This window comes from Cucurbita pepo, chromosome LG16 (genome assembly GCF_002806865.2).
Source record: "Cucurbita pepo subsp. pepo cultivar mu-cu-16 chromosome LG16, ASM280686v2, whole genome shotgun sequence".
Lineage (NCBI taxonomy): Eukaryota > Viridiplantae > Streptophyta > Magnoliopsida > Cucurbitales > Cucurbitaceae > Cucurbita > Cucurbita pepo.
The window spans coordinates 7,318,009-7,338,262 of NC_036653.1; the positions used below are offsets into that span (position 1 = coordinate 7,318,009).

Consider the following 20,254-nt stretch of genomic DNA (forward strand, 5'->3'; position numbering starts at 1 on the left):
CATCATGTGCTATGTCTCTGTGACAACTCTATTTGGGAAAAGTATTACTTCCAGAACTCAAAGGCTGTGTGCTGTCAAGTTTGCATTTAAAGGAGGGAAGTCAGTGCGATCTGATTGAAAGAAACTAACTTATTTATGATGAAAAGTTCAGCCTTTCACTAATGTTATTTGTGAAATATCAGGGGATGATAGCTTGCAGGAGAACCCAGAAAAGTGATCATCTCAGATGCTCCATAATCAGCGTACGTTCACTTGGGCTACATTGATATGAAACTCTGAATTATTAGATGGTGACTCAGTGGGTAAACCTCAGGTAAAAGTAGTGATTCTTTCTGCCAAGAAAACTAATGGGAATCATTCTGTTTTTCACTTGTCTTTTTTGGGTTATATTCATTGGTTTCAATTTCACAAGTTCCCTATATTTTGGTACTTCTCATTTCAGTTTAGTTTAGTTTAGTTAGGAATCACGACTCTCCACAATAGTATGATATTGTATACTTTGAGCATGAGCTCTCATAACTTTGCTTTGGGCTTCTCCAAAAGGCCTCATGCCAATGAAGATGTATTCCTTACATCCTCCTAACAATCCTCCCATTGAACAAAGTCCACTATAAAGCCTCTCCTGAGGCCTATGGAGCTCTCGAACAGCCTCCCCTTAATCGAGGCTTGACTCCTTCTCTGGAGTCCTCGAACAAATTACATCCTTTGTTCGACACTTGAGTCACTTTTGACCACACCTTCGAGGCCCATGGAACCCACGAACAGCCTCCCCTTAATCGAGGCTTGACTCCTTCTCTGGAGTCATCGAACAAATTACATCCTTTGTTCGACATTTGAGGATTCTATTGACATGGTTAAGTTAAGGACATTACTCTAATACCATGTTAGGAATCATGACTCTCCACAATGGTATGATATTATCCACTTTAAACATAAACTCTCATTTCTTTGTTTTGGGCTTCCCCCAAAATGTCTCATGCTAATGGAGATGTATTCATTACACCCTCCCACCAATCCTCAACAAGTTTAGTATAAAGTTTGCAGGTGAAGTAACCCCATAATTGCCTCCAACTTCTCCATTTGAGTTTCAAACACCATATTCCCCAAAACCCATGCCCATATGTACTGGAACTAACAGAGCCCACATCTCAAAACACAATAGAAAGCTTTTGAAACTGCATAATAAGGCCAAAATGTACATGCCCTTTTCCTTTTCTGAAATCCCCTTTCCCCCATTGAAGTGAAGGGTTGATGGTACAACAAGGGGTGTGTAGGGGACCGAAACATTAGGGGCAGTCAGCAGATAGGGAGACTCAGACAAGGAGAAAGAAGAAGAGATATTGATTTGTAGAATGATGGGATGGAAATTGGAAAAGGGTTATTAGAAGAAAGCACCCGATACTCTCTCTTAGGCTTTACAAAATACTTCTTTTGAGGCAAACGCAGAGGGCTGACGGAAAGATAAGATTTTTGGTCAAAAGAATCTGCAAAAATGGCTGTCACTGTTTTGATAAGATTGAGATTCTCAAGTTGCTCGTTCTCTTTCGGCATACGCACATATATATTGCTTTAAAACTCATTTTCTTTTTAGATAACCAGATGTTTTTGGTATGTGTAAGATTAGACATCGGTTGGAGAGGGCTGTGATAATTTTGGGCTCTAATAGTAGGGTATCAAAGTCTGAGACACCGGACAGTGTGTCAGCGAAGACGTTAAGGTAGATTGTGAGATCCCACATCAGTTGGAGAGGGGAAGAGGGGAACGAATTATTTCTTATAAAGGGTGTGGAAACTTCTCCCTAGTAGACGCGTTTTAAGACGATACGTAACGGATCAAAATGGACAATATCTGCTGGTAGTAGGATTGGTCTGTTACATCATCCTTCCGTTCATACAATGAAAAAACAAAACCATTTTATTCCAAATGTTAGAAAGTTACCCAATTTTCAGACAAAGTTAGTTGGACAGATTTGTATAGAACCCATATATGGATTAAAAACCCAATTCCAAGACTAAATTCATTCATATCAATCCTGTAAAGGGCATTTGAAATGTTGAAGAGAACAAGAACAAGAATAAGAACAGACCATTAAAGGAATATTTCATATAATGGCAATAAAATGATGGGTAATCAAGAAGAAGCCTTCAGATTTGGGGATATATTGTTGTACTTGGACGTCTGGATGCTCTCTCAGGCAAACCCATGTGTTGGATTCTTTGGTTGTTTTAGTAGTTCTTAGGCTGTCTGTACTGCAAGAATACTATTCGCACCAGGCCTCCCATTACCCTCTCTTTTCTGCCTTCTTTCCCTTTTTCATCTTCATACTTTTTTCTTTCTTAATTATCTATTATAACACATCATTTACCTTCATTTGAACCAACCGTTCAAACCAACCGACAAGGACAGAGTTCCTATAGTGAGATCCTACATCGGTTGAAGATGAGAATGAAACATTTCTTATAACAATGTGAAAACCTCTCCCTAACAGACCCGTTTTAAAATCGTGAGGTTGACGGCGATACATAACAGGCTAAAGTGGACAATATGGGCTTGAGTTGTTACAAATGGTATTAGAGCTAGACACCGGGCGGTGTGCCAGCGAGGATGCTGGCCCCCAAGGGGCTGGGTTGTGAGATCCCATATCGGTTGGAAATGGGAACGAGACATTCCTTAAAAGAATGTGGAAACCTCTCCCTAACATACGCGTTTTAAAACCGTGAGATTGATGATAATATATAACGGGTTAAAGCGGACAATATCCACTAGCAGTAAGCTTAAGTGTGATATGGAAAGTTGCAGTAACAGACAATTTACGGTCAGGTGACGGGGCTACCCTACCCCTCGTTGCATCAACTTACAAAGATGACCCAATTGTTCTCTATAAAAGTTGGATGCATTCATAAAAGTATTGGATTAAAAGAAAAACCAAAATTTTTTAGACCCCAACAAATCTCTCTCTTTCTTCTTTCACATCTTTAACTAATCTCCATGGCTTCATTTCCTCACTTCTACTCCGACCTTCTTTATCCCAACAACTTTTCCGACCTTCAGACCCTATTAATGGCGGCTGGAGACCCCGGAATCGGTGGTATTAGAAACAACAACGACGACAACAATAATAATAATATCGACTTGCCTCGTGGGGAAGAAACTTTTGTTCCTGCCTTTGATCGGATGGCGTCGTTCGAGTCCGATACCCAATCGCCGCTCCTAACAATGCCGTATCCTGACCTGACTCTCCCATCATCGCCCGAGTTTAACAAGGGTATGTATGGCATCCATAGCGTGATCGGAAACCAGCCACAAGTGCCCGGCTCATGCAATTACGACGACGAACTCTTAGGCTTTGTGCCTGATTTGAAGCCCTTCTATCGCAACATCTGGGTAATAATATGTCTCGAAATTCAAAAGCTTAAGCTAATAAGTTATAGTATGATATTTGAAGTATTTTGTGACGTAGGGACCTCAAAGTAGCTACGAAATGCATGGCGTGGAAGAGACAAATATTAAGGTGGCAAGTCGCTACTCGGAAGAAGAAAGAAAAGAGAGAATTGTTAGATATTTGAAAAAAAGAAACCAGAGAAATTTCAACAAAACCATTAAGGTTCTAACAATTCTCCTTTTCTCTCTTAATTTATATAAATATATTGTTCGGGATTGTTGGGAGAGGAGTCTCATATTAGCTAATTAACGGATTGGTCATGAATTTATAAGTAAGGAACACTGTCTCCATTGGTATAAGCGATTATGGAAAAGCTTAAAGTAAAGCCACGAGAGTTTATATTCAAAGTGGACAATATCATATCATTGTAAAGGTCTGTAATGACTAACGTATAATTCTTAAAATCCTCATGGTTTGGTTTTTGTATGCTATTTCACAGTATGCATGTCGCAAAACCCTAGCAGACAGAAGAACACGAGTACGAGGAAGATTTGCTCGCAACAACAACGAGCTTTGTGACACTGAAATCCCTCTCAAAATCAACCATTTAACTGCCCCATCTCACAATCAAACGGTAAAAACCATACAAATTATCCATTTTTCTTGATTCTATGTTTTTTTTGTTTATAAAGACAAGACCTTTATCATTTTTTGTGTTTTGTTGTGTTTTTTGGACAGAATAAGGAAGAAGAAGAAGAGAGCTGGCTGCAAGAACTGGCAGCAAGTTTGATGTATTTACCTTATGTGACAAATTATGGAGTGTAATTTGACACAATTATTACACGTAAAATTTGATCGACCTTTGTACCTTAAACTAACTATTAAAAATGACTTTTTTTTTTTTTTTTGGGTTCTAAAAAACTCTCTTTTTCATCAAGTGGTTCTTCATACATCATTGCTTTTTTGCTTTTTGAGATGTGCTTCTGTTTCTGTAGTCTCCATTTGCACGAAGTTATGGGCCCGTTTGACCAAAATACGAGGTTCTATATCGGATGGAGAGGGGAACGAAACATCTAAGGATGTGGAAACCTCTTCTTAGTATACGCGTTTTAAAACTGTGAGGCTGGCGGCGATACGTAAGGGCCAAAGCAGACAATAACTGCTAGCGGTGGGCTTGAACGGTTACAAATGGTATCAGAGCCAGACACCAAATGGTGTGCCAACGAGCACGCTGGCTCTCAAAGGAGTAGATTGTGAGATCTCACATCGGTTAGAAAGGAGAATGAAACATTTCTTATAAGGATATAGAAACTTCTACCTAATGTTTGAGTTTTAAAACCGTGAGACTACACTCAAAATTAAAGGTTATGGGGTGGCATTAGGGCTTTGGGATGTGTTTGATAGCACTAAGTAAGAGCTTGAGAAGTGGGTGACCCATTCTGTGGGTGACTTATTGGCATCATGATGTGTTCTTACAAAGAGGCTTTCATGGATTCTCTTGCTTTTTTTTTCCCCTCTTGTTGAAAAGATATGTTATTCTCATATTCTTTTCTTTTGTAGATCGATAGATCTTAATGTTGAAGATGCGTACATTATTTTACATCACGAACAAAAGAAAGAAGAAAAGGTATAGTACTTGTTCGGCTTGAAATGTTTGCGTATATATTGAGCGATGAAGCTTGAAATGGATATGATGTGTTCGGGTTCGTAAACCCATTTAGGAGTTGCCAAAGTCAAGGTTCAAATATTTTCTAAGACACTCAAGTAAGGAAAGGGCACGTGAATGAAGTGAAATTACATTCAAATGAGTTATGAGGATGAGGATAGGATGACTAAAAAGGCTTAAAGAAAATAAAAGTTATTGCCTATACCAATGAGATCCCACATCGGTTAGAGAAGGGAACGAAAACGAGTGTCAGAGAGAACGCTGGCCCTGAAGGGGGGGGGGTGAATTGTGAGATCCCACGTCAAGTTGGAGAGGAGAACGAACATTTTTTTATAAGGGTGTGGAAGCCTCTTTGTACAAGACGTGTTTTTAAAATATTGAGGGGAGGCCCGCAAGGGAAAGACCAAAGAGACAATATCTACTAGCGGTGGGTTTGAGCTGTCACAAAATGTATCAAAGCCAGACACTAGCAAGTGTATTAGCGAGGACGCTACGCCCCGAAGGGGGTGGACTTGGAAGGACGCTGCAGATTGTAAGATCTCATATCGGTTGGATAGTGGAACGAAAATGAGTACTAGCAAGGACGTTGGGTCTCGAAGGCGGGTAGATTGTGAGATCCCACATCGGTTGAAGAGAGGAACGAAACATTCTTTACAAGGGTGTGAAAACCTCTCACGTTTTAAAAACTTTGAAGAAAAGCCCGAAAGAAAAAATTGAAAGAAAACAATATCTATTAGCGGTGCTTGAACCATTGCTACAAAAATATATATATATATATTTCCAAAACATAACATAACATTATAACATAAGATTGATGTCATTATGGGATCATCCAATTGTATTATTCTAATCACAAACAGTTCCCCATCTGAAAAGTGGAGAATCTAAGCCCACGGGTTCATCATTTCAGCTCTTTCCCTGTGTGTATTTGATTAATACTTCTATAGTTTGGATTCAATGAATGCAAAGGGGCAGCTGCCCATTTTGGATCGTCAACTCACATTCTGGATTCATTAGCCGCCACCCTTTGTCATCCTCCAAAAACTATTGCTAAAATATGAGTTCTTTCTCACTATTATATCCTTCAATAATGTTCTCTTGACAGAGGAAACCCTTTATTTTAAGCAACAAAAGGGGATAAAGACAACCAACAAGTGGGGAATCAATCATGTTTGGTGCCCCAACAACGTATGCTTAAACAAAAAATATAAGGATAACTCCTTTGTTCCTTGAGAGATAGATTTGGCATTCAAATCCTTGGAACTTTCACTCTTGTTTCTTCTTTCTAGAAGATGGATCCTTAACTTAATCAGCCGCCTCTATCATAACTCAAAATTCTTATAATATCTATGTGTTTCATTCATCCTCGTACACCCTTTTTTTAGGGTTTAAGGTTGTTTCCATTGAATCATGTTGTAGTTTGAAGCTACTAATGGACTTAGATTTCGCTGCAATATCTTTCATTCACAATCATGGATGCTAATCAATGTAGCTCTATTAATCTCTTCAACCGATGTGGGATCTCACAATCCGCCTCCTTTGAGAGCCAGCTTCCTTGCTGGCATCTTGCTCGGTGTCTGGCTATGTTACCATTTATAATAGTCTAAGCCCACCGCTAACAGATATTATCCGCTTTGGTCCATTACGTGTCGCCGTCAGTCTCGCTGGCATACTGCTCGGTGTCCACCCCCCTACAGGACCTACCGTCCTCCAGTATTCACCCCCTTCAGGGCTCAACATTCTCACTGGCACACTACCTAGTCTCCACCCCCTTTAGGACTCAGCGTCCTCACTGTCATACCGCTCAGTGTTTGGCTCTGATACCATTTATAACAGTCTAAACCCACCATTAACAGATATTGTCTGTTTTGGCTCGTTACGTGTCACCGCACTGCCCAGTGTCCACCCCCTTCAGGGCTCAGCGTCTTCACTGGTACACAGTTTAGTGTCTAGCTTTGATACCATTTGTAACAACCCAAACCCACCTAGGAGATATTGTCCTCTTTCGGCTTTCCCTTTCGAGGCTTCCCCTCAAGATTTCTAAAACGCGTATGCTAGGAAGAGGTTTCCACACCCTTACAAAGAATGTTTAGTTCCACTCTCCAACCGAGGTGGGATCTCATCGTAATTACCCTCTCTTTTTTGAGTTGATCAAGAAAGGGAAGGACACAATAGTAATTTCCCATAACAATTTTGTATTACATCCTAATTATTATATGTATATTAAAAAAAAACTAGAAGGCACTAAATTTCCTCATCTTGTCTTACAATTAAAAATAACAACTAATTTAGTTTTCAAAACCTTAAACACATCAATTATTGTTAATAGAATATCCAACATTGCTTAGCTAGAGAGCACCACATTTAGTGCTCCACTGTCTCCTCCCTTATTATGATGCTTTCTTAACATGTGATTAGGGAGTTAATGACAGCGCTACTTTGGTATTAATCAACATTAATCTATTCCATTAGTTCATGATTGGCAACTGCTCCTTATACCATAGATTTGTGCAGTCAAATGAAAAAGACCACAACTTTTTAAGAACCCTATAAATTGAAACCTCTTTACTTTGATTTGTGTGATCGCCTCCTCCCTTCGGTTTCAGAATGTTTACAGAGGGTGAGATTGATGACTGTCAGTTCCCACTTCCAGGGTTCCGATTCCACCCTACCGATGAAGAACTCGTCGGTTTTTATCTCCGGCGAAAGGTGGATAAGAAGGCCATCGGCACTGAGCTCATCAAGTCCACTGATATCTATAAGCATAGCCCTTGGGATCTTCCTAGTATGATTTCTCACTTTCACATTCATTTCTTTGGTTTCTAATTTTATGAACAATATGTATATGGGTTTTGTTTGAAGATTTCATATTCTCAAAGGTGTATGATTTAAGAGAGTTCATTCTTTCAATCTTTCTTTTTTTTGTTCTCGTTTCATAAAAAGATGAAATTTTGCTTTCGGGTTTTGAGTTTTGTAGCGCCCCAAGTCCACCGCTAGTAGATATTGTCCTCTTTTAGCTCAAGGTTGTTAAAACTCGTCTCAAAGTTTTCCACACCTTTACATAGCATGTTTCGTCCCCCCACAACCGACGTGTCTGCTAGGGAGAGTTTTCACACCCTTATAAACAATACTTCGTTTACCCCCAACCGACGCATATGCTAGGGAGAAGTTTCCACACCCTTATAAAGAATGTTTCATTCCCCATCCTTATAAAGAATGCTTTGTTCCCCCCACAACTGTCGTGTCTGCTAGGGAGAGGTTTCACACCCTTATAAACAATACTTTGTTTACCCCCAAACGACGCGTATGCTAGGGAGAGATTTCCACACCCTTATAAAGAATGTTTCGTTCCCCACCCCAATCGACGTGTCTGCTAGAGAGAGGTTTTCACACCCTTAAAAAAATGGTTTGTTCCCCCCAACCGACGTGTATGGTAGGGAAAGGTTTTCACACGTTTATAAAAAATATTTCATTTCCCCCCAACCAACGCGTCTGCTAGAGAGCACCTTTATAAAGAGTGTTTCGTTTCCCCCCAATTGACGCGTCTGCTAGAGAGAAGTTTTCACACCCTTATAAATAATGCTTCATTTCCCCCTTGATCGACGCGTCTGCTAGAGAGAGGTTTCCACACCCTTACAAAGAATGCTTCGCTTTCCTCCCCAACCGACGCGTCTACTAGGGAGAGTTTTCCACACCATTATAAAGAATGCTTCCTTCTCCTCTCTAACCGATGCGTCTGCTAAGGAGAGGTTTCCACACCCTTATAAACAATGCTTCATTCTCCTCCCAACCGACGCGTCTATTAGGGAGAGGTTTCCACACCCTTATAAAAAATGCTTCGTTCTCCTCCCTAACCGACGTTAAGATCTCACAAGTTTGAAAGGGTTAAGGTTATGGGTTGTTTTTTGTAATGTTTTTGGAGACATTAAGAAACATTAAGTTGTGTTGTTCATATTTCTTGAGCTCTTTCTACACAACAACAACACTTAATAAGCTGAAATCATGCAGATAGTGGCAACAATTTGGGAGACAAGGAGTGGTACTTCTTTTGCAAAAGAGCAAGAAAATACAAGAACAGCATAAGACCAAATAGGGTTACAGGTTCAGGGTTTTGGAAAGCAACTGGAATTGACAAGGTGATTTGCTCTCATGGAGGACAAGGAAATCGCTGCATTGGCCTCAAGAAAACCCTTGTCTATTACAAAGGAAACGCAGGCAGAGGCACCAAAACTGAGTGGATGATGCATGAATTCCGCCTCCCTTCCCACACTCTTAATACTCCTCCTTCCATCTTTGCAAGAATCAGAAACAATCTTCAAGAAGCTGTAATAAGTTCTTCTTTCTTTTGTTTTTAATCTTCGAAAATTGTTCTTGTTTTCTCATCGTCGTTCTTATCATCGCAGGAAATTTGGACGTTGTGTCGAATATTTCAGCGAAGCGTTTCGAGTACGAAATATGCACCAAATTGTAGGAAGATTGCAGCTGGGAATGATGGTTCAATCAATATGAATTCAAATGATAATTCATTTTATAGTCAAGATCAGTGCTATGATGGAGATAGCAATTACATTAGTTTCGGCTCTTCCTTCATTAATTTTGAGGAGAAGAAGCCTTTAATTACTGATCATCCATTGATGATGAATTTTAGCTCCATCTCTGAAGAACGAGAACGAGAACGAGAACGAGAACGAGAACGAGAACGAGAACGAGATCCTTGTTCTTCTATAATCCAATCGCCGCCATCGAGCTTCTCTAATTTTGATGGGGATGCTACTGATCATCTGTTTGGATACAATCAATTACTTAATCAATGATATTCATCTTTGATCATGTGATGTTATATGTAAATAAACCATTCCTTGATTAGTTTTTTGTTTTAGAGGTTGAAATCATGATTTTGTAACGACCCAAGTCTACCGCTAGTAGATATTATCCGCTTTGTCCCATTATGTATCGTCTTCAACCTCATAGTTTTAAAATGCATATATTAAGGAGAGGTTTTTACACCCTTATAAGGAATGTTTCGCTCCTCTCTCCATTCGATGTGGGATCTGACAATCCGCAAGGAGGCCAGTGTTCTCGTTGGCACACCGCCTAGTGTCTAGCTCCGATACCATTAGTAACAGCCTAATGAATGTTTTACACCCTTATAAGGAATGTTTCGCTCCCCTCTCCATCCGATGTGGGATCTAACAATCCACAAAGAGGCCAGTGTCCTCGTTGGCACACCGCCCGGTGTTTAGCTCTGATATCATTAGTAACAGCCTAATGCCACTACTAGTAGATATTGTCCGCTTTAGCCCATTACGAATCGTCATTAGCCTCACGGTTTTAAAACATGTCTTTTAGGAAGAGTTTTCCACAGTTGTTAAGGAATGCTTCATTCCCCTGTTCAACCAATATACCATCTCATAATCCACCCTCTGAGGCTCAGCTTTCTCATTGGCACACCACCCAATGTCTAACTCTTATACCATAACGAGTCAAAGCAGACAATATCTACTAGCGTTGGGCTTCGGCTATAACATGTCTTTTACATGTACGATGTTTACTGAAGGACCCATTGATCCAGAAGGTAATGCTACAATCAGCTAATATCGAGATATACATGCTTTCAAAAGATACACATGCTTGCCTCTTTTGAAAGCTCTCGATGCAGCAATAATCACTAACGAATTGCATCAAATCAACATCAAGATTAGAATCTACGGCAAAAGCAACCAACTAATGCTGAATCTATTAAGAAAAGTTGATTAACCATGTTGTATTAGTCGAAGCTAAGAACACTTCACTATATACTTTAAACACGTAGGTAATTGTCAACATCGAAGAATAAAGATTATTTTAATTGAGCAAAGACTAAGAAATGAAGAAAAGGTCATAAATATATAATTTAGGTTGGGATTAAGGTGATTAGCATAATAAATATATAATTCAAGCTATTTTATTTTATATGTTTAGGTGAAAAGAAAGAATAATTAAAGAGATTAATAATGAAAAGGATGGATGTAGGGTTTCATATTCTCTGTAATAATAATGAAGCCGGCAAAGAATCTTACAAACTTTCATAAATGGAGGAAAAAGAAGAGGTTAAAACCAAGCCGGCCTCCTTTTTATTTTTTTATTTTTTATTTTTATTTCAAATATTTCTTCTTTGACTTTTTTTACGACCAAATGACTTTGACTTTCTTTTCATGTTTTTGTCCTCCACCTATTGGATTCTATCGCTTTTTTCTCCTTCAACTGTTTTTGCTTTCTCCTTCACTATAGAATATTTTGTTCCTCTCTTCAACTGATGTGTGGTCTCACGCTGGTGCACCGCCTAGTATCTAGCTCTAATACCATTTGTAAGATTCTAGTAGATATTGTCCGTTTTTCTCTGTTACGTATTGTCGTCAGTCTTATGGTTTTAAAACGTGTCTCATCATGATAGGTGTCAAGTGGAAGTGCATGTATGCAGTTGAGGCATCTTAACAGACCGGTAGACTTGAACCTTGTTCCACCCGATCAATTCGATTAGGCACTCGCCATCTATTTCATTGTTCAACTCTTGTACAACACGAAAAAAAACCATTGTTTAACTCTTTGACAACAAAAAATCAAAAAAAGTTGTTCTTCCTGAGATCTATTTAAGGGATGGGAGGGCAGAGGCAATTGGGGTCTCACAAGCACTAGCCAATATGCTTTTTATCTCATGCCTTTCTTCGTTCATTGTTCGATATTCTGGTGTCCTAGGTGTAGAGGAACCACAACAATCCATCCCGAACTTGGTGTTAAACTCTACTGTGGTGACGATACTGTAGGAGGAGGTTTTCACACCACTGTAAGGAATGTTTCGCTCTCCTCTCCAACCAATATGAGATCTCTTATATATATATATATTTTAAAAAAAAAAAACTTAATATAATTAAGTTATTATTAACTCTTATGGTAAGTTTAAGAAACATTAATTATTATTAAATGAAAATTCAACAGTGAGTGATGATTTTGAATTATATTAAGGATATTATAAACTAATCCCAGTTTGGTTAATGTAAATAACCCGTAATTAGCGAATGCTATAATTTTGTTATAATTGAAATGATTAAATAATTAAGGTATGTTTAAAACAACAAATATTACCCCAAAAGAAATCTAGAAATTAAGAATAAGTATTATCTTTTTTTTTCAAAGTCAAAAATAGCAGCTTGTGCTGACAAATCATTTTTTTTTTCTTTTTTTTTTTTTTTTGGAAAAATTAATGATTTCATATAAAAAAAACAAGTGGCACTAACAGACTGACAAAATTATTGTTTACAAAGTCAGGAGATTTGAAATTTCAAACCTTTTTTTTTTTTTTTTTTTTATTTTTTTTTTTTTTTTNATTTATATTCAATAATATCTATAAAAAAAAAAAATATATGCTCAAATTATGCCTCAATTTTAACCCATGGGTAGGATTATATTTAAAGAAAAATATAATTTTTTTTTAATTACTTTTACACTGATCACGACATTTTTTATAAGGATGTAAAAATTTCGTTTTAAAATTATAAGACTGGCGATCATACATAATGGATCAAAGCAGACAATATATACTAGTAGTGGACTTGAACAAATATTGTAAAAAATTTATACCTGGAATCTATGAATACTCGCCACGTTTCACATTTATCAAGTGTTAATTTCTTTTATATTCATTTTCGATGAATGAGTTAAAAAATATATATAAAAAGTCACATTTTCATTATTAGTTTTGACTTTTTTTAATCCAATTGGGTGTCTCAATTTCAATATATGAAAAAAATCATCGTCACCGAACTAATATTCTTTATCTCTAATTTTCGACCTCATAAAATCCTAAATAAATAAAAATACTTTCTTGATTATTGATATTTATAATAAAGATTTGTTTTTTTTTATTAGAATAGACTTAATTCTATTAAATTAATTTAGACCCACACATTGATTTTTATTCCATTATGTTCCACGAATAAGAAAGAGATCATACATCATTGTTTCTTTGTTACGAATTGAACATAACTCAATGATTATTGACAGTTGGAAGCCCAAATCTTTGAATCTCCCGAGATCCCACGTCAGTTAGAGAAGAGAACAAAACATTCGTTATAAAAAGACATGTTTTAAGACGGTAAGACTGACAGAGATACGTAACAGGTTAAAGTGGACAATATCGGTACAAAACAAAAGATATGGTTAGAGGAAGAGTATGCAAATGCATACAATAGAAATAGTGACAAATTTATGGCGTTTGATGCGGCCCTATGTTGTTTGTTTTTGTATAAAAAAAAGGGTCTGAAATGGTAAGCTTTAAAGAACAAGTCTTCCATCATCCCTGCCTCGCTCTCAGTCAATGCCAAAGACTTGACCTTCCCCATGTTCTTATAAATCCAACACTCCATCTTCTTCTTCTTCCCAAATTCATATCTCTTCTTCCTTTCATCATGGCTACACTACCTACTCCTCTCGACTTCGACACCGACGATTACCAATTCCCGCTTCCCGGGTTTCGCTTCCACCCCACCGACGAAGAGCTCGTCGATTATTACCTCCGTCGGAAGGTCGAGAAGAAGTCCATTGCCCTCGAACTCATCAAACAAATCGATATCTATCGACACAACCCTTGGGATCTTCCTTGTAAGTTGCCTAAATTCAGTGGTTTATGTTATGATATACTAAGAGAGTTGAGGTGATTTATAAGGGTTTGTTTTGTAGATGGAAGTGGGGCGGCGGGGGAGAAAGAGTGCTATGTGTTTGTGAAAAGAGGAAGGAAGTACAAGAACAGTGTTAGACCCAATAGGGTAACGGGGGCGGGGTTTTGGAAGGCCACTGGTATTGATAAGCCAATTTATTCACAAGGTGGGGAACCTAACCGCTGCATTGGCTTGAAGAAAACCCTTGTTTTCTACAAGGGAAGCGCTGGGAGAGGGCTTAAAACTGAATGGATGATGCATGAGTTTCGCCTCCCTCCAAATACGTCTTCCAAATCCCACGATTCCGACGCGGCGGTAAAAAATCCACGACTCTCTATAATGATATGATATTGTCCACTTTGAGTAATATGCTCTCGTGGGTTTGCTTTGGATTTCTCCAAAACGGCTCGTACTAATACAGATGTATTCTTTACTTATAAACTCATAATCAACAACAACTCCTTAATTAACCGACGTGGGACTCCTCTCATAACGATCCTTAACAATCCTCTCCTCAAACTACACTATAGAGCCTCCCCTGAGGCCTATGGAACCCTCGAACAACCTCCCCTTAATCGAGGCTCAACTCCTTTTTTGAACCCTCGAACAAAGTCCTTCAAATGAAAACTCGACACTTTAGTCACTTTTGACTACACATTCAAGATTCACAACTTCTTTATTCGACATTTGAGGATTCTTTTGACATGATTATGATACTATGTTAGGAACTACAAACCCCACAATGACATGAAATTCTCCACTTTGAGTATAAGCTCTCGTGGTTTTGCTTAATGGAGATGTATTCTTTACTTATAAACTATGATCAATCCCTTAATTAGTCGATGTGGGACTTCTCTCCTAATGATTCTCGTGAATCTGATTCTTTATGTTTTAACGTTACAGGAGATTTGGACGTTATGTCGGATATTCAAACGGAATATCGTGTGTAGGAGATACACACCAAATTGGAAAGAAATTCCGGCGAGCAACCGGGAAAGGAAGAGCACCAAAACAGTGGATCATCAAGCTTATGATGATGGAGATGGAAGAGAAACTTACATAAGTTTTAGCTCGAACCCGTTTAATGGGTTTGAAGAGAAGAAGCCATTCTTGGTTTGTGATGAAAGAAAACAATGGGAGGAGCTGACGATGATGATGATGAAGAAGAAGAACAGTGAAGCAGCTGAAGTGATATCTGTGTCGCCTCCTTTGTCTGTAAACCAGTCTCCAGCTTCATCGGGGTTCGATGAGGATGACTGGGATGAACTTAGATCCATCGTGGACTTCCCTTTTGATCCTTTTTTTAATAACCCTTCGTTTTAATAACACGATGGATTATTGTTCGAGTAGAATGAAGCATTTTTTATAACAATATAGATATCTCTCTTTAACATACGTGTTTTAAAAACCGTGAGGCTAATCGTGAGTTTGGACCGTTACATATCCAGACATTAGCCTGTGTGCCAACGAGGACACTGGGTACCCCTAAATCGTGAGACTGGTTGGTAGGCTTGAGTTGTTACGTATAGTATCATAGCTAGACACCGGCCGTGTGCCACTGAGAACGGTGGGCTCTTAAAAGAGTAGATTGTGAGATCTCACGTTGATTAGAGAGAAAAACGAAACATTCGTTATTGCATTTACGAAAGACTAATTTAGAACATCCCAAAGACATAAACATTGTTGTACCTGAATTATATAAAACCTTAGTTTATTGGAGTATGTTTGGTAAATTTAGACAACTTCCCGACATAATGTGGCTGATTTTGGTTTGATTAGAAGAACAATGTTAGCCCAAAACCCTGCCGGCCAATTACCATATAATATTTTAAATCTATATTATATGACTTAGGTCATTATCCATATGATCTATTATCATTAATCAAATTCATTAGTTTAGGTTAAAAAAAAAATTATAGCGGAAACAATTAGATTAGGTCTAAAAAATACCCCGACACAACTCAGAAGAATTTCGAGAGTTTTTAGCTTGATTTTTGACTATTGAATATGGTCAACTATTAGGGTTTGAATTAACCCATCTTCAATGGCAGTCCTAACTAAAGACTAAAAAAAGAGCTATCCGCTCCCTCGACTTCTGCAGTAGGACTTTCTTCTATTCTAGGCTAAAGCTCCTTATATACTAACAGTGGCAAATCGGGAAAGATGGTAGAGCTTTCGGAGTACATCAATTAACAATATCAACGATTTCCAAGCCCACAACAGGGTTTGGAAGCCTACACGACGCCCTTCTCGATGAAATTTTGACCAAGGAAATTTTGACCAGAGGCAAATCTGGATTTTGATAGAACAGGTTGACTTTCCAATGCCCTTTGTCATAGGTTTCTTTTTGTTTTTATATAATTTGACCACAACCCCGTCCACTTTCGATTATATCTTAGTCTTATTTAAATATTAACGATCAGAGACGTGTATATAATATCTCATCTTTCAAAAAAAAAAAAAAAAAAAAAAAAAACAAAAANCCCTAATCCTTTTAAACGTTTCCATTAAAATCATCTTAATTTTAATTTCAATTTATCCAAAGTCTAATAAATATTTAAATATAAAAAGAAAAACAAAAGCAAACATATAAATGTGTGTTTTTTTTTTTTAATTCCTAATCCTTTTAAATGTTTCATTAAAATCCTTTTAATTAATTCTCTTAATTTTAATTTAGTCCAACTCTAATAAATATTTTAAATATTTAAAGTATTGATTAATTCTTGCACGATATGTTTTAAAAATATTTTTAAACTTTAATTTTTATTTTTTTTATTAATATTATTTTTAAACTTTAATTTTTTTATTAATATTTAAAAATACTCATTAACTCTCCAAAATAATAATAAAATTTTTATAAATAATTTATAAGTTGTTAATAGATAGTTTTCGTCGGTATAAAATTTTAAAATATTTTTTAGTAAAAAATAAAAGATGTTAATACTTTTTTAACGTAAAAATATTTTTAAACTTTTTCAAAAAAAATTAAAGGGTGTTGATGAAAATTTTAAAATTTTAAAGATATTTTTTAAATACTATTAAAATTTTAAGATATGCTAGCGGTATTCTTCTAAAGCGTCGATGATTATATATATATATATATATATATATATATATATATTCAAATTCTATTACACTTAAATTAGGAAGCTTTATTTAAAAGTGTCCTGTCAATTAATAATGAAATTATAAAAAAAAAAATGTGACATTTTGGAGACTTTATGAGTTTGATAAGATGGTCAAAACTTATAATGCCACTCAAAATATTAATTGTAGATTTAATTTTTATAATAAATTCAAACCAACTTTAAACGTGGTCACGTCAATATGTTTGATATTCTTGACTTGGCAACATCAAATTTCTTTATGTCACTTATTAATTAATTAATTAATTATTATCACTTATTTGAAAAATATGGAAATAAACCTTTCATTATCAACCAAATATATCAACTTTTATTTTATTTAAAAAATAATTTTGTTATTTAACATCTGCTAAAATTGGAAGAACTCTCAAAGGACCCGTATATTCAGGTCCAATACGTTGTTGTATCTTTGAATTTATTTTTCGTTCTAATCATATAATTATTAATACGTTGATTCGTTGATTTTTATATTAAGTTTGAAATTATAAATTATTTTGTTTGACTTTTGATGAGTAATACCATACCCATGCCATCAAGGGATTCCACTTTGAAAATCACACTTATTTGTGAGGAGGAAGCACATTATTTTTGACTTTGAAAACTTAAAATTTAACTCTTCAATAATTTCTAGATTTTTTTTTCTCTTTTTCTTATTTTTTTAATGTAATTTTAGTAATAAGGTTGTCTTCTAAATATTTAAATAATAATAAATAAAATAACTTAAATTTTAATTGACCTTCCCTCCGTGTTTCTTTGTAGAACAGGAGATCTAAAACTGTGGGGCTAATAGTTAACATGTCAAAGTAGACAATAACAACTAACACAGTGGACATAAGTTGTTACAAATTATATAGAGTCAGACATTAGTTGACTAGCTTTTTCTGGGTTCCATACTTTGGGGCTTTATGTTCATACTAATGTCATGCTTGCTCTTGGTAGTCTGTACAAACAAATCTTAATTGAACCCATTTTTGCCCAATGAATTCAATCTGTTCATGGTAAAACCTCATATGGGTTCGATGTACTTTTATCTTCAACAAGAAGCGGCCCGGCGTTTAGTGCGAGTCGAAGCATATGATTGCCAGGTTGGCTAAATGTTGTTAGTGAGAATAGTAATTCACTATTCTTAACAATAGGGCCCGGAGGCTTCTTGGTTCATCATGCTATTGCTTTAGGTTTACATACAACTACATTGATCTTAGTAAAAGGTGCTTTAGATGCACGTGGTTCCAAATTAATGCCGGATAAAAAGGATTTTGGTTATAGTTTTCCTTGCGACGGTCCGGGACGAGGTGGTACTTGTGATATTTCGGCTTGGGACGCCTTTTATTTGGCCGTTTTCTGGATGTTAAATACCATTGGATGGGTTACTTTTTATTGGCACTGGAAGCACATCACATTATGGCAGGGTAACGTTTCACAGTTTAATGAATCTTCCACTTATTTGATGGGATGGTTAAGAGATTATCTATGGTTAAACTCTTCACAACTTATCAATGGATATAATCCTTTTGGTATGAATAGTTTATCAGTCTGGGCGTGGATGTTCTTATTTGGACATCTTGTTTGGGCTACTGGATTTATGTTCTTAATTTCCTGGCGCGGATATTGGCAAGAATTGATTGAAACTTTAGCGTGGGCTCACGAACGCACACCTTTGGCTAATTTGATTCGATGGAGAGATAAACCAGTGGCTCTTTCCATTGTGCAAGCAAGATTAGTTGGATTAGCCCACTTTTCTGTAGGTTATATATTTACTTATGCGGCTTTCTTGATTGCCTCTACATCAGGCAAATTTGGTTAATTTTGTATGTGTTGTATCCTCGAAAATCTCATTTCTTTCGATGGAGAAGGGGATCTTCTTTCTTATATTTCTACATCTAGGATCTGACTTGTATCATTGATACTACTAGGAATGGAATCATTATGGCAAGGAAAAGTTTANGAAGGTGCTTTAGATGCACGGTTCTAAATTAATGCCGGATAAAAAGGATTTTGGTTATGACATTAGTTGACGGGCTTCTAAGGAAGGGAGTGAATTGTTAGATCTCACATCAGTTGAAGAGGGAAACAATCCCGACATTCCTGGTTACGATTGAATTGTTTATATCCCATAAAAACTAAGTCTTGGGTGATGAAAGAAAAACAAGGTCAAACCTTCCTCTGCTTTGAGCAGTCAGAGCCCTAAGACTTGACCTTCAATATTCAAAGGCCTCTCCCTATATATTAGCAAACAAAAAAAAGACCTTCCCCCAATTCTCCTCCAGCCTCAAGCCCAGTAACAACAATGGCGGGCAGTCCCTCACAGTTCTCCGACATAGCCATGAACGACGACGACGACGACTCCCAATCCCATCTTCCAGGGTTCCGCTTCCACCCCACCGATGAAGAGCTCGTGAGCTTCTACCTCCGCCGCAAGGTCCACAACAACCCCCTTCCTCTCGAACTCATCAAACAAATCGACATCTATAAACACAGCCCCTGGGATCTTCCTCGTAATGCATTGGGGGAGAAAGAATGGTACTTTTTCTGCAAACGTGGGAGGAAGTATAAGAATAGTGCGAGGCCAAACAGAGTAACGGGATCTGGGTTTTGGAAAGCCACTGGAATTGATAAGCCAATTTATCATGATCGCTCTGTTCTTGTTGGGTTGAAGAAGACGCTTGTTTATTACCGTGGAAGCGCCGGTAAAGCCACTAAAACGCAGTGGATGATGAATGAATTTCGTCTCCCTTCTTCTTCTTCTTCTTCCTCTGCCAGCCTCGATGAAGCTGTAAGCATTCAACATATGAATCAATTTGTAAAGCTTGTAAATTTGACAAAATTAAAAAATGGGTATCACTCAAAACTTATTCTTTCCTCTGATTTTCCCAGGAAATTTGGACTTTGTGTCGTATATTCAAACGGAATATCTCGACCAGAAAACCCAATGCACCGAACTGGAGGGAGGTTCCGGCGGCCAAAAACAGAGCTCTGGAGAATATGAACTTCAGAGCAACGAGCAATAGATATTCCGATGAACAGAGTAGCTACATAAGTTTTTCCTCTGACTATTCGTTTATCAGTTTTTCCGATCAGAGTCAGATGACGCACGGCGGCCAATCCATGAGGAATTTTTGCAGCCGGAGTGAGCAGCAGCCGTCGGGCAATCGTAATTCGTTGGCAAACGTATCGCCGTCGTCGAGCTTCTCGGATTTTGATGAGGATGCCACTGATTTATTTGGATATGAGAAATGGGAAGAGCTGAAATCAATTTTGGAATCTGATCTTGATTCATGAATATGAATTTTAAGTTCAGTTTAGTGTTCATAATATGAAAATGTAAAGCCAACCCATTGTAATTCAATTTTTAGCCTATTTGTATTTT

The 20,254-nt window shown here is 37.2% G+C and overlaps 4 protein-coding genes across 4 annotated transcripts; all 4 read left to right on the forward strand.

Annotated features, from left to right (window-relative positions):
- The first annotated feature begins 2,626 nt into the window (after nt 1-2,626).
- Nucleotides 2,627-4,263, forward strand: LOC111776779 (zinc finger protein CONSTANS-LIKE 1-like). Its single transcript, XM_023656139.1, has 4 exons — nt 2,627-3,384; nt 3,461-3,604; nt 3,882-4,016; nt 4,121-4,263. The coding sequence occupies exons 1-4, from the start codon at nt 2,989-2,991 to the stop codon at nt 4,205-4,207; spliced, it is 762 nt and encodes a 253-aa protein (XP_023511907.1). The 5' UTR covers nt 2,627-2,988; the 3' UTR covers nt 4,208-4,263.
- Nucleotides 4,264-7,655: 3,392 nt separating this feature from the next.
- LOC111777068 (transcription factor JUNGBRUNNEN 1-like) lies at nt 7,656-9,862 on the forward strand. The gene is made up of 3 exons (XM_023656507.1): nt 7,656-7,833; nt 9,057-9,373; nt 9,452-9,862. The coding sequence occupies exons 1-3, from the start codon at nt 7,656-7,658 to the stop codon at nt 9,860-9,862; spliced, it is 906 nt and encodes a 301-aa protein (XP_023512275.1).
- Nucleotides 9,863-13,492: 3,630 nt separating this feature from the next.
- Nucleotides 13,493-15,064, forward strand: LOC111777069 (transcription factor JUNGBRUNNEN 1-like). The gene is made up of 3 exons (XM_023656508.1): nt 13,493-13,685; nt 13,764-14,056; nt 14,645-15,064. Exons 1-3 carry the CDS (start codon nt 13,493-13,495, stop codon nt 15,062-15,064), a joined length of 906 nt encoding a protein of 301 aa, XP_023512276.1.
- A 4,097-nt stretch (nt 15,065-19,161) lies between these two features.
- LOC111777814 (transcription factor JUNGBRUNNEN 1-like) lies at nt 19,162-20,217 on the forward strand. The gene is made up of 2 exons (XM_023657533.1): nt 19,162-19,660; nt 19,762-20,217. Exons 1-2 carry the CDS (start codon nt 19,175-19,177, stop codon nt 20,164-20,166), a joined length of 891 nt encoding a protein of 296 aa, XP_023513301.1. The 5' UTR covers nt 19,162-19,174; the 3' UTR covers nt 20,167-20,217.
- Nucleotides 20,218-20,254: the final 37 nt, after the last annotated feature.

Excerpts from the sequence above, each read along its gene's own strand:
- LOC111776779 (XM_023656139.1), top strand. The coding sequence starts at position 2,989 with ATGGCTTCATTTCCTCACTTCTACTCCGACCTTCTTTATCCCAACAAC. Across the intron at positions 3,385-3,460 it reads CCTTCTATCGCAACATCTGG|GGACCTCAAAGTAGCTACGA; the intron begins GTAATAATATGT and ends TTTGTGACGTAG. Across the intron at positions 3,605-3,881 it reads ATTTCAACAAAACCATTAAG|TATGCATGTCGCAAAACCCT; the intron begins GTTCTAACAATT and ends GCTATTTCACAG.
- LOC111777068 (XM_023656507.1), top strand. The coding sequence starts at position 7,656 with ATGTTTACAGAGGGTGAGATTGATGACTGTCAGTTCCCACTTCCAGGG. Across the intron at positions 7,834-9,056 it reads TAGCCCTTGGGATCTTCCTA|ATAGTGGCAACAATTTGGGA; the intron begins GTATGATTTCTC and ends GAAATCATGCAG. Across the intron at positions 9,374-9,451 it reads GAAACAATCTTCAAGAAGCT|GAAATTTGGACGTTGTGTCG; the intron begins GTAATAAGTTCT and ends TTATCATCGCAG.
- LOC111777069 (XM_023656508.1), top strand. The coding sequence starts at position 13,493 with ATGGCTACACTACCTACTCCTCTCGACTTCGACACCGACGATTACCAA. Across the intron at positions 13,686-13,763 it reads CAACCCTTGGGATCTTCCTT|ATGGAAGTGGGGCGGCGGGG; the intron begins GTAAGTTGCCTA and ends TTTGTTTTGTAG. Across the intron at positions 14,057-14,644 it reads CCCACGATTCCGACGCGGCG|GAGATTTGGACGTTATGTCG; the intron begins GTAAAAAATCCA and ends TTAACGTTACAG.
- LOC111777814 (XM_023657533.1), top strand. The coding sequence starts at position 19,175 with ATGGCGGGCAGTCCCTCACAGTTCTCCGACATAGCCATGAACGACGAC. Across the intron at positions 19,661-19,761 it reads CTGCCAGCCTCGATGAAGCT|GAAATTTGGACTTTGTGTCG; the intron begins GTAAGCATTCAA and ends TGATTTTCCCAG.